This window comes from Branchiostoma floridae, chromosome 2 (assembly GCF_000003815.2).
Source record: "Branchiostoma floridae strain S238N-H82 chromosome 2, Bfl_VNyyK, whole genome shotgun sequence".
In the NCBI taxonomy this organism is placed as follows: Eukaryota; Metazoa; Chordata; class Leptocardii; order Amphioxiformes; family Branchiostomatidae; genus Branchiostoma; species Branchiostoma floridae.
In genome coordinates, this window is record NC_049980.1 from 17,877,709 (window position 1) to 17,894,841 (window position 17,133).

General features: G+C 42.3%; 1 protein-coding gene across 5 annotated transcripts in view; it reads left to right on the forward strand.

Moving 5' to 3' along the window:
- Positions 1–17,133, forward strand: part of LOC118410506 (contactin-associated protein-like 2) — a 31,045-nt gene that overhangs the window by 12,542 nt on the left and 1,370 nt on the right. For 2 of the 5 annotated variants that reach the window (XM_035812251.1, XM_035812250.1), the window contains exons 10-21: positions 91–278; positions 591–704; positions 876–1,054; positions 1,234–1,343; positions 3,038–3,265; positions 4,421–4,567; positions 4,916–5,102; positions 7,560–7,710; positions 8,218–8,362; positions 8,883–9,064; positions 9,349–9,470; positions 9,667–9,685. In XM_035812251.1, the coding sequence (XP_035668144.1) occupies positions 91–278; positions 591–704; positions 876–1,054; positions 1,234–1,343; positions 3,038–3,265; positions 4,421–4,567; positions 4,916–5,102; positions 7,560–7,710; positions 8,218–8,362; positions 8,883–9,058 (1,625 nt within the window). In that variant the 3' untranslated portion in view covers positions 9,059–9,064; positions 9,349–9,470; positions 9,667–9,685. Of the gene's footprint in view, positions 1–90; positions 279–590; positions 705–875; positions 1,055–1,233; positions 1,344–3,037; positions 3,266–4,420; positions 4,568–4,915; positions 5,103–7,559; positions 7,711–8,217; positions 8,363–8,882; positions 9,065–9,348; positions 9,471–9,666; positions 9,768–10,162; positions 10,289–10,636; positions 10,777–10,920; positions 11,167–12,959; positions 13,107–13,513; positions 13,691–13,834; positions 13,967–14,231; positions 14,439–14,655; positions 14,742–14,843; positions 14,989–15,258; positions 15,396–15,635; positions 15,724–15,988; positions 16,139–16,493; positions 16,886–17,133 lie in introns of those variants that run through there. The other 3 variants (XM_035812252.1, XM_035812254.1, XM_035812253.1) reach the window with 3 other exon arrangements.

The window sequence follows — 17,133 nt, forward strand, 5'->3', positions numbered from 1 at the left end:
TATTTGGTAGTTGATGAAAAAATGACATCTGTTATCGGTACCAAGACCACATAAAAGCAGTTGATTTTCATTGTAATTTTTCACGTGCAGGTATAGATACTGCTGCCAACATGATAGGGTGCATGCGCACTGTCTACTGGAACCAAGTGTCAATTCTGGAACACCTGAATGATCACATGGTGTCTCACATCGGCGGCGTCCCGGACCTCACCTGCCGAGACCAGGACCCTATCGTCCCATTTACCTTTCCCACGAGCGACACTTACCTGTCTATACAGGTAACGTTGATGGCCATAAGAATTTTTGTTAGAACCACATTTTTGTGCAGCAGTGTCAGTGGCTTCGTACTATATCAGACCTTCTGTATTCAACATCGATTCTTTACGTATGGACTCCGAGAAACATTCTGCTGACAGAAAAGCAGTTTAACACCACCTTAAAAAGAAAAGCAATAGACTAGGGACCAAGACAATAGTTACATCAGTATCTCGGCATATTGCGGAAATTTTGATGAAGTCGTTCTTGTACTGAATTTTTCGTACATCTTTGTTACAAACTTAAGGTTTAAATGTGCTATTTGGTTCTAACAGAGATGGGATCCAAGAAATGTCCGGCTGTCCTTCCGGTTCCGAACCCTCCGACATTTCGGTATCCTGATCTTCGCACCCATCGAGATCGACGACGTCCCGGGCAAAGGCATATGGGTAGGTGGATCAGCCGAGCGCGTAAATTTTCATGGGTTCTCCATTCATCTTGGGGCCCGTGCTGCTCTTGTTGCAGCCGGTACGTTCTGTTCAACTGACGACACTGATTCATTGATTGATAGAGTGATTGATGTTCAATTACTCATTTCTGGTTCCTGACAAATTTAACAGGTCCGTTTAAGAGATGGACAAGTTCACCTGGAGGTGGGTTCGTCTCGCTCGGATGACCTGACAACGCCCATTGCGTCTATGCCGTACCTGTCCACACCTGGCACTGACGTTCTTGTGGTTGGGGAGGGGCCTCTGAACGATAACGCCTGGCACAAAGTCCAAGTCGCATTTGTCGCCAAGTAAGTCCTTGCTTCTGCTATATTGAGGCAATTGCGATAATGTATTATGACACTGCAGACAAAGTACCCGACCCTCAGATGGATGGGGTAAGGTTAACATCTATGATTTTGCCTGCCAAGTTTTCATCTGTGATTATGTCAATGATAATCAAACCTCAAGTAAACCTCTGTGCTTTCAGTCACGCAATGTTAGAAGTGGACGGGAAGCGGGTTGACCGTGATCTGGACGGCTACTTCACCAGACGGGGTGCTATACACATAGGGGCTGGCGAACACGACCACGGGATTGGTAAGCAAACTTTTGCGTCCGTTTATTACTGGAAAGCAAACAAACAAACGTACTTAACTTATGCCAGGTGTCTTGCTCTTTCTTTAGAAAACCTCCCCCTCACATAACATGTAAGCTCTGCTCAATGATGAAACTCCACTGTGTAGAATGCCAATGTCCGAGTTTCCGCGGACGAGAGCTGCATAATAAACAGTTATGAAACTCTGGAAAAAGTTGCCACACAAAATTGGAAACAACATCTACGGTGCGTACAATTAGGGTTCGCCCGTTATGTTGACGATGACACATTGACGGGCGGTCCGAAAATGATGCATTCTACTTTCCACTTGCGTCAGAAAGGGCCCAGCGGGGTTGGTAGGAGGGCTTCTTCTTTCGATCATTATTTGGAAGAACTCCCCGAACATGGATTACTGCGGCTTGAGAGATTGCCCATGTACATGCATTTACGCAAGGCTGTTTCTAAGACGTCTAGCGTGTAGTAAACTTGGGCTTCAAGATAAATTGGGGAAAATATTTGTAACAAGTCTCTTGTGTCGGTGTTTGCCTCCTTTTCCCACGTGCACTGTTGAGGGATATACGTTACAGAACATGACCAGGTGCATTGTACTTCATTAAGGTGAAGGTTTCAAGACAAGGGATATTCTATTCTTGCTAGAGGAATATGCGTTAAGCAACAAATGGGTTGTGGCCACTAGTACAGGCAAAATTGTAAAAGATTATTATCTACAGAGAGATATATTGAGCTTTTCGACTTTGTTTCGCTATTAACTGTACGTTGTAGTTAGACCACTGCCCATTCCATGGAAATGGAAAAATTCTGACATTACCTGTATTTGACATGAGCTGTAGATATTGCACTTCAATGCAGTGAAAGACGAAAGTCATTCTATCTCACGAAAACCACACTTTAACTTCCACAATGTTGCAGGTGAAATTTTACTACTAAAATCAAATTGAATTTCGGATATTTCTGTATTTGCCACCCTACAGATGTATCATGTATGTGCAATTAGCCCCTGGCGATGAGTTTTGTAATAAACTTGGTTTCAAAGATTCTTGTGGCGGCGCATGTTCAAATCCACCTACAACGAAGAAGAGTACCTTAAAATTCCGAACGAACGTCAAAGATCTATTATCACCAAACTACGAATTAGCTGCCACAAACTCCGTGTTGAATCAGGGAGGCACAACCGCACACCTCTGGAGCAAAGAATTTGTCAGTTCTGTAACCTGAACAAGGTCGAAGATGAAACCCACTTTTTATTAGATTGTAGTTTATATAGTAACGATAGAAGTATTCTTTTTAGCTATATTATAGGAAAGTTCCCTCGCTTTGAATATTTGTCTAGTGTTGAAAAATTCATTTTTCTTATGAGTTTTGATCAGACGATATTATACCAACACATCTCTAGCTACATATTTAACATTACTAAGAAACGAGAAGAAGTCGAACAAATGTATTAGACTAGATTTAGAATCTATGTTTTAGATTAGTATTAGAAACCATGTCTACTGTATTACTACCCTTTGTATCAATATGCCTGTACTTAGCCCGATAGGGCATGAATGTGCAATAAAGGCTATTACTATTATCTATTTGAATCGAGTTCTAGGATGATACACTACCGTACGCGATCATCAATCATCAACGTTTACTGTCCGCAAATCATCAATCTCGTGTTCTGCTATTTCAGGATTTGTTGGTTGCATAAAAGGCATCAAGTTCAATGGAGACGACCTCGACGTACTCCGCATGATGACCACTTCAGACAACCACGGCGTCATCATGGACAACTGCAACATCCGGGACTTTTGTGGGAGGGCAAACCGATGCCAACATGGCAGTTTGTGCCAGCAGGACTGGTACCGCTCATGGTGTGTGTGTGCTGGGACTGGATACGAGGGAAACGTTTGCTCCTTCCGTAAGTTTAATTTATGTCTTATACTTCCCGACATCTAAGTCAGGGGCAGAAAAATGCATTCTGTATGTTTTGTGTTCGTCTTGTTCCTTTTTGTCTTTTCTTTTAAAGATTTTATCCAACATTTTTAAGCCCCCTTTACAAATCAAGAATTTAGCTCGGCCGAGTTGTTGGCGAGCTCCAAATGGACATTTTCGGCCGGAGTATGACCGGCGTTTTGGCGATTATGTGGGCCTCGACCGATTTTTAGCAGCTCGGCCGGCGTTTGCGGGGCACTTGCAGCTGCGCTTAATTTCAGCGAGGCCTCGGCGGCGAGCGTTGAGCTCGGAGAGCTCGTCAATGGGTTGCCTGTAGCTCGACCGGAGCTTGTCCGAGCAATGGCCAAGACTTGGCCAATACTCGGGCGGCAACCCGACGTCCCTTTGTTTTGGGCTTTCATCTTTAGTAAACAGTTTGTTCCGAAATATAAGATAAATAAAGACTACTGTATAAACTTATCTAAAAAAGAGCTGCGTACCTTTTATAATGTAAGGCGACCAAGACAGTACTTCCTATTTATTTTTTTGATATAGGTTTGGATGTGTTAGTTCATAAATTCTTCATGTCTAAAGGCTGCCAGTCTGATACTCGGACGGCCTTTGCCGGCCTTCGCTCGAGATTCGCCCAAGGTTCGCCCGAGGTTCGCCAAATCGCCGCTTTGTCAATATTATTGTATTATGTTGAATAGACTGGTCTGTTCACTTTGTGGCTATTGTGGTAGTTTTGGGGTTGGTGCATCACAACATTCTTGTTGATATTATTGTTTTCAGTGTGTCCGTCCACTCCACTCATGTCCTACACATATCCCGCAACTCAGAAATTAAACTTTACACAAATATTGGCTTTTTACAAAGTTAGTCAGTTCTGACTTCGTCCATGTTCTAGACACAGTACAATCTCATTAACAAATTATAATCAGTTGTGTTGGACGGACGTCGGACGGGCTCCGTCCATTTTTAAAGGGGGCAGATTTTCAGCGAAAAATACAGCCGATACTCGGGCGATGTTGAAATTCGGCGAGCTCTGACCGATCTACAAATTCGGCCGGCGTCCGCATGAATTGTAAAGCTGAGCTGGCTTTACGGTGTCGCATAATGTTATGCTTGTTTTCTCTCACAGCTTTGTACAAGAGTTCGTGTGATGAGTACTACCAAATGGGTGAGCGACGAACAGGAGTGTGGAGGATAGATGTCGACGGCAGAGGACCACTGCCGCCTTCGTATGTGCACTGCACTATGGAAGCAACTGAGGATGACAGAGACGCAGGTAGGGAAGGGTTACAGAAGACTGCAGGATTTACTAAATACAAATGTACGCTTTCAGCAAAGACTATTTTGCTGTTGTTTGCGTGTTAAAGCGCTAGGGTTCAACCTAACCAATGACAGGTAGAGAAGTGCAATGGAATAATGTTATCGGAAAACGTTATCTAACCTGGACTGTGGTACATAGAGACACTTAAATTACGAGAGGTTGTAGCACATACTAGTAGTAATGCTTTGCCCTTGATCTCTAAAGCGGCTTCATCACAACTTGAATGCATGACTATACATGGCTGTAGTTAACCACCCAACAGTTGATAACCAGACTAAATGTGTGGAAATTTCTCCCATCTAGGGACCACAACCATAACCCATAACCTGGTTCCAAGAACTGTGGTTCGTCGAGCAGATATGTCCGACACCCTTCTGCACGTGACGTACCAGGACATGGACCAGTACGGACAGACGTTACTGCACCTTCTCCAAATGTCTCAGTCCTGTCAGCAGTGGGTGGAGTATCAATGCAGAGCCGCGCCACTCAGGTAAGCCCTGTGAAGCATTGACAACTAGAGTTCGGCGACCTCATACCTCCATGAATATTTAGAGCTTTTGTAAATTTCATGCAATTGACTAACACATTAACACAATTTATGCATTGTGCTGTTCATCATTTACTAACGTGCACATGTCACTATTATAAAAATCCAATCATTAATCATAAAGCGGTTTTGCAATTTTTACATGAATTATGCAAATAAGTTCCTCATTACCATATTTGGTATCTGCTTATATTCCACCTATCATAATTAACAAGTGTTACATTTATTGAAGTCCAGTTATTGCAAACAATGGAATTATACAATTTCCTCCTTAATTATGCAAATCATTCCTCATTTGCATAACATGCATATCATTATGAGCATCTTTGCCCAAGCTACCTGCATGCCTAAAATGATGCCAATCCGTCAATCCTTTCTGCAGTTATCCACTTTGGAATGTCTTGACAAAAATGCCCCTGCAGTTCCGAAATTAAATGTTAGGGGACTGAAACTTGCCCCACTTTGTTATGACACTGAAAGCTATCAACCACCCAAATGCCAAGACCATATCACGTCCGAGACAAGAGATACATAGAAAAAACTGCTATGACAGAATATTCTCATTAATTATGCAAATGTACTCCTATTTTGCATAATTAGTATTTCATTTTGTACAACATTGTCTAAGGTACCTACATACCAAAAATCATGAAAATCCTTTGTTCCCTTCTTGAGTTATCGTCTTCAGAAGTTTTTGACAAAAATGCCCCTGCTTTCCCAAAACTAGCCGCTAGGGGGCTCAAACTTATGTCACTTATTTCTGAGCACAAGAGCTATCTAACACCCCAAAATCGTGACCATAGCTTGTTCAGAACACGAGATAGCAAACCCGGAAGTTGCGTTGCAGTACCAAGGAAAGCCACTAGGGGGCTCAAAATCTAATCATTTCCAGCTTTCATCACACACTACCAACACACCAAGTATGAAACCAATTCATCCAGCCGTTCTTGAGTTATCTTGTTTACACACACACAGACACACACACAGACAGACAAACGCAGGGTAAACTAGAGTTCGGCGACCTCATACCTCCATGAAAATTTAGAGCTTTCGTAAATTTCATGCAATTGACTAGCACTTTAACATAATTTATGCATGGTATTGTTCATCATTGACTAACGTCACAATTATAAAATTCCCATTATTAATCATAAAGCGTTTTTGCAATTTTTACATAAATTATGCAAATAAGTTCCTCATTACCATATTTGGTATCTGCTTATATTCCACCTATCATAGTTAACATGTGTTACATTTATTGAAGTCCAGTTATTGAAAACAATGGAATTATACAATTTCCTCATTAGTCATGCAAATTAAGTCCTCATTTGCATGAAATGTATATCATTATGAACATATTTGCCTAAGGTACCCGCATGCCTAGTATGATGCCAATCCATCAATCCTTTCTGCAGTTATCCTCTTTAGAATGTCTTGACAAAAAAGCCCCTGCAGTTCCGCAAATAAATGTTAGGGGGCTGAAACCTGCCCCACTATGTCATGACACTGCAAGCTATCTACCAGCCAAATGTCAAGACCATATCACATCCAGGACAAGAGATACATTGAAAAAACTGCCATGATATAATATCCTCATTAATTATGCAAATGTACTCTTATTTTGCATAATTAGTATTTAATCTTGTACAAAATTGTCTAAGGTACCTACATACCAAAAATGATGAAAATCCGTTGTTCCCTTCTTGAGTTATCCTCGTCAGAAGTTTTTGACAAAAATGCCCCTGCTATTCCCAAACTAGACGCTAGGGGGCCCAAACTTACGTAATTTTTTCCTGAGCACAAGAGCTATCTAATGCTTAAAAATCTTGACCATAGCATGTTCAGAACACCGAGATAGCAAAACCGGAAGTTGCGCTGCAGTACCAAGGCCACACACCAGGGGGCCCAAAATTGACCTTGACCTTCGTCTTCCCAACCCCTACCTACATACCAAATATCATCGTAGTCCATCAAGAGGTTCTCAAGTTATGATGACCACAAATATGCGGACACACAGACACACACACAAACACACACACAAACACACACACAGACACACTCAAAACTATAAATATAACCTCCATGACATTTCATGGAGGTAAATAGTCATACTTGTACATAGAAAATAACTGTAACAGCAGACGTAACAACAGCAACTGTCAATTTCTTAAAGAAATAGCAAGCCAAGCCACACTTTTGCATTACTCGACGTTTTCTATTTTGAAGGTCATCCCAGCGAGCAGTGCCGGAAAATGCAGACGTTTTATTTTGTATATGACATTGCCATTCCAACGTCTTACAAGTCCACTGAAAGATGACACCATAATCTTTCTTCGACACCACAGAAAGCTATTTTCAACGTGACAATGTATTGCTTATGGTTAGCGCTCTTCCCTTTAGGTTAGGGGTAAACACATGGTTCTACGGCGCTAAAGAGATTCAATACAGCGCGATAGGCCATTCAGGGAACTCATCCGCCACTGATGGGAAGTGCAGTTGTTGGTACAGCAGCACATGCGCTGAAGAGAACTTGGGTTGCAACTGTGACAAAGTACGTATACGTAAAGAAATATAGCCTTATTAATTAAACTACCCCTCTTTGTATAATTAAGTTTCTTATGAAATGAGTTGCCACGCAAGTAAGACGATGTATGGGCCACACATAACGTTACATGAACACTAGTACTGTTGTATAATGATCTAAATTTAGCATGGCGATAACGTAACAACAGAAGGCGTGGAAACGGTTGACATGTGGATTATACTGTGAATATCTAAGAGATGGAAAGTATGTAGGATTATATCAGAAAGCATATGCGGAGAAACGTAGACTAAAATAGACAGTAGAAGTACATGTTTTCGTAGCCTTTCGTGGATATCTTTTGGGAATATGATATTTGCACTGATATTACTTTGGGTAGGAAGGTCACATGATGTATACAGTTTCTCACTTTCTTGACTTTATTGAAAAGTGCTTTGTAGCAAAAAAATATCGAGCTTCTCTAAACATTGTAGGTAGTGATTTTGAATCCGATTGACATCTGTCTTCGTCCCGCAGGGGGATGAAACATGGCGGACAGACTCGGGCTACATCCGGGACATTGCCCACCTGCCAATCATCGACGCCGTTCTACTGCAAGGGGGGAACACGGCCGGAACGGAAGGACGTCTATCACTCGGTCCTCTACAGTGTACGGGATCAAGTGAGGATTTTAAATATATCTGTAGGACTGGACAGTCTTTCTCGCACTTATAGGGACAATGTGCCTCTGCTTCCATTGTACTTAGTTAAAGAATATGCATAGTGATATGCAATTCAACGTTGGTATCCTACAAGATTGGATTGATGTGAGTTTCTTGTGGTGAATCACTTCTCGAGAGGTTTCATAAAGCCTGGCTTTGGTTGACGGGATCTTCACGGCAGTTTCTTTGGTACATCATGTGTCAAGTTCCTAGAAGGAACGATCTATATTTTAGGATACATTCAGTCAGGCACAACTGGATCTGATATCTAGTTTTGAGTATAGTCTATATCCATGATTCTATTTCGCGTGGGTAATGGTATGACATGTATTGATAGACGATAACAGCAGCAAAATGTGGCGTCGACAATAAGTTGTCACGGGTACCCTATGCTGTGGCGTCTGCAGTCAGATTGATGTGTCATTGTTATCATTGATGTTTTTTTCTTTTACTACCAATTGAAAATATTTTTTGCACAAGAAACAAACGACCCTTCCTATGGCGTGACGTTTACCAAGGAGTCTTCTTACATTGAGTTGGATCGTGGCTGGGAGGAGGGAGACCTGACCTTCGCTTCATCACTTACAACACGAGCTGTATTCTGCTGTACCAACAGCCGAGCGCCACCAACCCCAACTATCTCCTCATCTATATGATGAACGGTGAGACAGGATAATTCTTTCAATCCACACCCACGTGGTGATGAGTGATTGTGATGCTCATGGGGGTAATGTTCTATGCATCTTGCCTTTCGAAAAATCTGAGATTAAAGCGTTATACTTTGTTGTGGGGTTTACAACATTTATGTGTGTGTGTGGGGGGGGGGTCTCCTGTTTTATTTCAAAGGTTTCTATATATAGAACATGTACGTATCTACAAAAAATGTGCCAACGACAAATCAACATCTAACGTTAGAAGGTAAATCTATTGCAATTTTCTTGTACAGGTCGAAGTGTAGTATTTCTTTTTCGAGTGGACGACATCTTTGAGAACATCACGATGATATCAGAACGCCTGCTGAGTACAGGGGAAGTGCAGACGATATCAGTGGAGTTTGAGGAGCTTCAGGTAAGGCGCATTCATACCATAATGAAGAACAGTTCCTTTTTGGTGTACTTCTATCCTGCTGTGCAAGGGCATCCACATTCACTGTAACTGCTATGGTGGCCATAATTTCATTAAGATTGCGTGATAAAACTACCCCCTTATTATTATTATAAATATTTTTTTACAGCATCATAGTTAAAATCTTGTTTTACGACAGGTTCGTTTTACGGTCAACATGGACTCTAGAATTTACGACATCGACAGGTTGGAATCCTTCAACGGCTTTACCGGTCCGTTGGTATTGGGGGCGCTGCCAAAGTGAGTAGCACAATCAGTCAAATGTCATCGTTAAGACGAAGAAGCGAAGCAGAGAGGTGCAAGGTCCCACATAAATGTGCGATGTTTGATTGAGGAGGTCATGGCTTGGTTTTGTGAGAACGTGATTCTGTGGAGAATGAAAGACTTAAATTTGGCGCAGGAGGCTACGGCAAATCATGACCCTTGCGTCGTCTCAAATATTAACCCTTACATGAATTTGAGATTTAATTCTAGTCTCGCTATGTGTTTGTTAAGGCTTCATTCAATGCAAACGCTGTAGTTCAAAAGCCAGTTTTGTGACAGTAATTGTCGATGGCGATGACAGTGATTGTGAATGTGTTGACACGGGAAGCATGAGGGAGAATATCTAACACGCTGACTCATCTTCAATCTAGCTCGATGGCAGTAGTCAACCTTGAGGCACGTACTGGGATGGTGGGCTGCATTACGATGATCAAGGTCAACGGTAACCTTATTGACCTTCGGAAGTATGTCGGTGACATTCGGCGTCGACAAAGCAGGTACTGATCAAACACCTTTTGTCCCTGGGGCCTCAGATCGGGAGAGACTAGCAGTGAAATGTCGGTGCGGGAATTTGTGTTTTAGCGTCCAATAAAAAGTTGTTTTTTCTAGGAATACAAAATGAAAATGTTGTAACATCGAAACCCCGCAGTAAGGTAGTGTTCAGTTGATTTGTCCAAAAGTAAGGGTGTGTGTGTGTGTGGGGGGGGGGGGGGGGTTGCTTCACCTTTGATCATTTGAAGATTGGTAGGGTGCAACAATGTCTTTCTTTACGTTATTGCACCTCCGAAATATCTTACCAGTATACAATTGAGCTGAAAGATGGTCCCGAATGTCTTCCTGTCTAGTCCCGGGGTTCGGACAGGCTGCCGCCATTCCTGTGATCCCAACCCCTGTCTGTTCGGTGGGACGTGTGTGGACAACTGGGAGGAGTACACGTGCGCATGCGCAGACCCCACGGCACAGAGCGGACAACACTGCGAAAACAGTAGGTGGAACTCATCGTCTACGTTACACCTGTTCACAAGATGAAGGCAACTTAATTTAATCCGTAGTACTAAGGCGGACCAATGATGGTCATCGCAAAGATAGACGAAGGTCATTCGAATGTATTTTGCTTTTCGCTTCTCAGATATCAACTTGGACGCAGCTACCTTCTTGACGGAAGATGCGTTCCTCCTTTTCGAAGAAAGTCAAAACTCGGTCCTGCACGCGGGCATCAGATTCGGGTTTCGAACAGTTGAAACAGACTTCGTCCTCATATATGCGCATGACCACGTCAACAACTTCGTGCAGTTTGAGGTGAGGGATGGGCTCGGGCTGAGCGTCCGCTTCAACTTAGGGGACAAGATCACAGAGGTTACTGTCATGGCCACAGGTACGTGGTGAATACTGTACACAAAACTCACTAAAGCTACATGCGCAACATGAAAGTCTTCCTCAATCCTAATGTTCACCATATTTAGTTGTCAAATCTACTGAAGGGTGGAATTTTGCGGTTTTATGTAGAACAAGACATGATATATTTCACCATGAAACATAGATTAAGTATTACATGTTCTGTTTATCAGCGCACACATACCAGGCACTAGCTGACTTATAAAGATTGAACCTGTAAAATTCACCACTATGATGACTGCTTCAAGCTCTCCTCCTGATACAAATCACCAATTAAAACACGCTCCATAATCCTTATCGATGCCAGTCACGGACCTTCAGTGGAAACTGAAGATGTCTACCACAACTCATATAAGTAGTGATTTGCTATTTCCTCAAATAGTCTTGAGACCAATCTGAGAGCAATATCAGATTTTCTATTTTTTAGCATATCACATTTTCACAGTTGAGACAATTAAAATAAGATTAAAACCATGAATATTGTCTTTATTATGAATACAAAGTCTTTCATTAAAATAGTCTACCACATGAGAATAGCAACAGAAATAAAGACAAAGTTTTAATGATCTATGGTTATCTACATCACTATCGGTCTACCATACAATTGGTGCTATTCTCCATCACCATCCGCCACAGGCAAAACATCATGATCTTGTATTGGCTCTTTAGCTTTTACGGTATTTTGGCTTGCAATAAGTCAGTTTTGCGCTGCCAAGTTATCATTGTGTGGTGTGCAGGTAATAATTCTGTCTCAGATTTCACGCCCTAATACAGTCTTTCCGTTCCCATTTTATTTATCAGCTTCCACGGCACCATGCATGTTCAAACTTATGACAAACCTCTTTGACTACCTTTCCATACCGGAAACGATTTTCTAAACAAGCGATGGCGCAAGTAATTTTTCGTATGTGACCCCAGATTAAATGGGGCAACTCGCCTCCGGCAAATATGCTTCATAATATGTCAGTTTGTCGATACCGCTCTGTCCGTATATCGACATCGCAAGCCAAGTGTCATTAGCGACTCTTAGCAACCTTATATTGAAGCTTTTACCGAGCGTGCAATAAGCAGTAATTACTTGAGATGTGGGCGGCGAGAACACCTGAGCAGCCATGATCACGTCTGCATTCAGCAACTCTTTACCTCATTACAGTCTTTTTCATCCAAACTTCAGATTTCCACAGTAGGGGTTCCCATTCCTAATGGTGTTGACTCCTAACCCGCCCGCTGCATCTAAAATGACAAATCGCTTTGGTCACCGGTGGCAGCCATGTATCATCCCTACATCTATATGGCCTAGCATGTGTTTGTTGTCTGGTCGCTTGTTATCGACTGTCACGAAGAATCCCAAAATGTATATCTTCATCTTTTCTCTCTGTGCCGAATGTCACATATGTCACATTTTTTTGCATCTTAAAAAACATCATAAGTCACCGCAGCATACCATTACATACACGTTTTGAAAAGTATGGAGTCTTCAGGAAAGGCAAACGTGGCTGATATGGGGTGCAATTTGATAATTTTACAATTAAACAGTTCAATAATACTTCTATCTGAAGGAATGGTATGCTCTTCCTACCCACATTACTGCACATAGCACTTAACAAAGGCCCTATTCAAGCATAAAAGTTACTTATCAGTTCAATGATTAACGACGAAACCACTCACTCATCTGACAATTGCGTTCTAGAATGGTGTTGAATGGTAGACAATGCTGACCTTGGAGGCATTGCAGTTGTTTTGGCAACCTTTACCTGACAATACTTTTTTCAGGCATCTCATCTGGCGAATGGGTTGATGTCGTCATGTCTAGATCAGATAACTACCTAAACATTGCGGCAAACAAGACCACAAAGACCGTCTTCACACCCGTGAATCTGCTGTCTGACTACGGGCAAAATCCATTCCCAGGCTTCAGCGGTAAGCTTAACTTCTTCGGTCAATACTTACCCTCTCTACCGCAACCCAACAACATTCCTTTGAAAAATGCCAAATTCCACAAAGAAATTGGTTCCTGAGACCGCATATAAAAAGCTTTATGTACCCGTATGATATACTAGTACTGATGATACGCCAATAAAAACAGTAGCCTATTCGAGCGAAGAGCATGTGTATCCACACCCTAGTGGTACATCCCAAATCTGGCTTTAGGTTGAATTGTTAGTAAGCCTTTGGTTTGAGTAAGTGGGCTGGAACTAAGCACAAAGATTGTTACAAGAGTGTTTCCTGACAGGCGACTTCTTCATCAAACGGCAGGATTATTTGTCCTTGAGAATTTGAAGTCGCAATGGTCTTATCTATACCTGTTATAATCCTATGATTTACAGAAAGCATCAAACCTGAGCGTCCAGTGGCGCCACCTCCCCAACGAACAAGAGTATATGTAGGAGGAGTGCCAGCATCCATGTCCACATCACGGCCAGGGTTGCTGGGATGTATACGTGGACTTAAAATTGGCGAAAATGATGTCAAAAGCCTCGCAAGTGTAGCCGAGAAAACAGATGGTAAGTACCGGCCATCAAATAGACAAAACGTTAAATATCGATGCTGTGTGTATCTATTAACATCATCATTTGACAAGGTACTGTACACTTACACATTAAATTAAAGATACAGGAACTATTTTTTTTTTTAATTTTCATTTACAGGCGTTACGAGTGGGTGTCAGGGTAAGTGTGACGCCGGCCCATGCAATCATGGTGGCTTGTGTAAGGAACAGTGGACGGCGTTCACATGCGACTGTAACGACACGTCTTACACAGGTTCAACTTGTAATGAAGGTGAGTCCCTCAGAAAGGTGCCATGCATACCCGAAGGGCTCAAGTGCTAAAGTCTCAAACAGTCCTTAATGTTCACTTTAACATTGCTTTAACTAAAACTAAGTACATTCTGCATGAAACAAAAATACAAAATAGGAAAGAAATGTCTGTCAAACGAATAGATTCGAAGTTGAAGGAAGCATAACAACTGACGAAATCGACTAAACAGAGCTCTGCTATTTTGCAGCTGGCTTTGATACATTTAATCACGTATTGCTTTCTGCAGACGTCGGGTCCACGTTCTCGGGAAACACCGTCATTCACCATCATGCCAACCCTACTGTCAACTCCTACAACGCCAGCCTCGCTTTCGTTTCACGCCAAGCTGGTGTGCTGTTCCATCTGTCTAGCTACAGATCGTCCAATGCTGTCATCATCAGCCTGCTGTCGACTGGTCAGCTGCAGTTGTTAGTAGACCATGGATCAGAGAAGGGTGAGGAAATAGCTGGAAATGTTTTTTAATAAAGGATCATAAAGGTATTACCATGTTGCCAACAACGCAATAGTTATGCAGCTTTTGTTCAATAAATAACGAAACAAAACCCATAAGACATGTTGACGTTGGAAGTTAGAACTTATTTTACCGTTACTGTATGATTAAACTGTGTAGCCTGTTCCTTGGTACTAGTCTTCAATCTTCCTCATAACAGACACGATCAACACCAACGGAAGCTTTTCGGATGGAGTGAGACACTACATCCGCTTCCAGGGTTCCAGGGATTCAGTGGCAATCCAGGTGACTACCAAATATTATCAATGAATACCAGATATCGCCTTGTGCCTTTATCTAAATTATATGGCCGTTATGTTTTTTTTATATCTATGATCATTTTCAAAGGTTGACGATCTTGACGAGATGACGTCGACGATACCAGCTCACGTGATGTTCAATGAATTCGACGTCGCCCAGATTGGTGGGTTTGTCAAAACAGACACGCACGTTCACTTGGATCACTTCACAAACTTTACAGGTTGTATGGCAGGTATGTTTGCCTTATTTTCTATTTCTGTCTATTTCTCGTAAACAGAAAATGACCCAGTGCCTGGTTGACAATGCCAATGGCCAAACCACATAAATGACTACATGAAAAAATAATCATTTGTATTATTGAAGTTTTAGCATCAGAAAAAGCTACTTATATACCTGCATATCCTAGCAGTAATATTGACACCTGTGTTTAGACAAGTGTTACCAGTACGAAGTTTAAACTGGATCATCAACCTTCAAATTCAATTTTTGACATATTCCGTAGGGGTTGAAATCAACGGTTTACGACCATTGGAGATTCTGTTCGACTCCAAACTGGACTCGCTGAGGAATGTAGTCACCATATCCGGTCAGGACAACCGGACGACATGTCCTGGCGTGGCTCCGAGAGACTTGGATGAAGTGGGTAAACATTTGGTGTCGAACTAATAGATGGCATAGATGATATCCGTTGAGTCATATTTGAATTAAAAACTTCATGTATTGCAGTATTTGATATTGGTGATAGTTCTGTGTGAAATATCCACTATCCAATGTGAGAAATATCCACCCAAGTGTTAAAGTGTTTGTTTGTATCGTGGCAATACTATTTTTCATTATCTGGCAAGACTACATGTGATCTTTGAATCCTGTGTGATCTAGGTGTTCACGTTCCCGCCATGGAATGTTGGTCCAGCTGACACGGAAACATACTCCGCGCAGGCGCAACGGGGCGGTAGTTCTGCAGCAGGTAAAGCTATTTCCTTAGTCTGTTTGAGCTGTTGGTACTTGTTGTCTATATTTCAGCTGCTGTTTGTAAAAAGAATGGTTCGGAATACCTTTCATACAGTGCTGCTCCTAAATAGTCTACATACGTATCATATACAAGTATTTCACATTTATCCTTGAACGCATACAATGGCAGTATTTGGATGTCCCCTGTATCTTTGTACGTGTCATTTTCTAAATAACTACATCTGATAGTCCCACTAAGCTGTAAGAACGTGTACTTTAAGCTGTCGCAGTGAGTCTGTGCGCCGTGGTGGTTGCGGTGACGATCGGTGTAGTCTGTATCGGGCGGAGATACCGACGGAAGAAGCGCGGAGGAAGATTTGTCCCTAAAAAGGGAAACGCTGCTGAGATGGAGAAGTTGAGCAAGCCAGAAGGTGGGTCAGCTTGAGAGATAAAAATGTAACACGTTACCAACCCGCTCACGTCTTGAGTAGAGCCTGTGGGTAGCGTGGGAAGATATGGCTCCCATTAGACACACGGCCTGCTGAGCAGCCATCCTTTGTTTTAGTCGGAGGCATCATTGAGTGTAACAATAGTGTACCTTGAAGGGAAAAGGAAAGTGTCTCCTCAAAGAATTAAAACGTAAATCTGTCGCATTGCAATGACGGAGGAGATGAAAGCCTCATACGTCAGTGTCACGTACATTGTTGTTTGACTTTTACCGCCATTGTAATCTTACAAGTTCAGTGGCACTCAAACACTGAGCTGTTGTTTCTATTTAATCTATGGCAGGCTATAACGAGGCTGATGGAGAGTATAGGCCAAAGAACACATCGACGATCAAAACTAATGGTGAAAACAGCGTCATCAAGGATGACGACGAAAAACACCAACTGAAGCACTTAACTTTTAAGCGTCTTCCTGCTCTTCGGGACGACCCCGACGATTCTAGTTCCGACTCGTCACCCGAGAACTGCCGGAAACATCCGGCCGTGTACGAACTTGACGACATAGACGAGGTGCCGGAGTTGGAGTGGGATCCACAAGGAGAAAAGGCGCGGAAACAAGAGGATGACTACTACGAGGACGACATCTTGGCCCTACCCGTGGTGAAGGCCATTCGTGCAGGAGAGATGTACGACAGACAACAGGGTGGTGGTGGCCAGTATGTACACCCTCAGGTTCTGATCTATACTTACGTTACCGCTCGCTGGGTGGCGCTTGCAGAGTGGCTGTTGCTGTGTCACGCTCGACCTATAAAAGTTTAAGAGCGTCCCAGATATAAATTGATAGGGTTTGAGCACTTCCCAATACAGGCTATCTGAAGATCTGAATGTAAACAAAAGTTGTTTAGATTAGGTTGCAAAATGGTGTTCACTAGCCTTGGTGCTGAAATGAAATGTGCTTCTGTGGTCTCGTATAGTTTGGT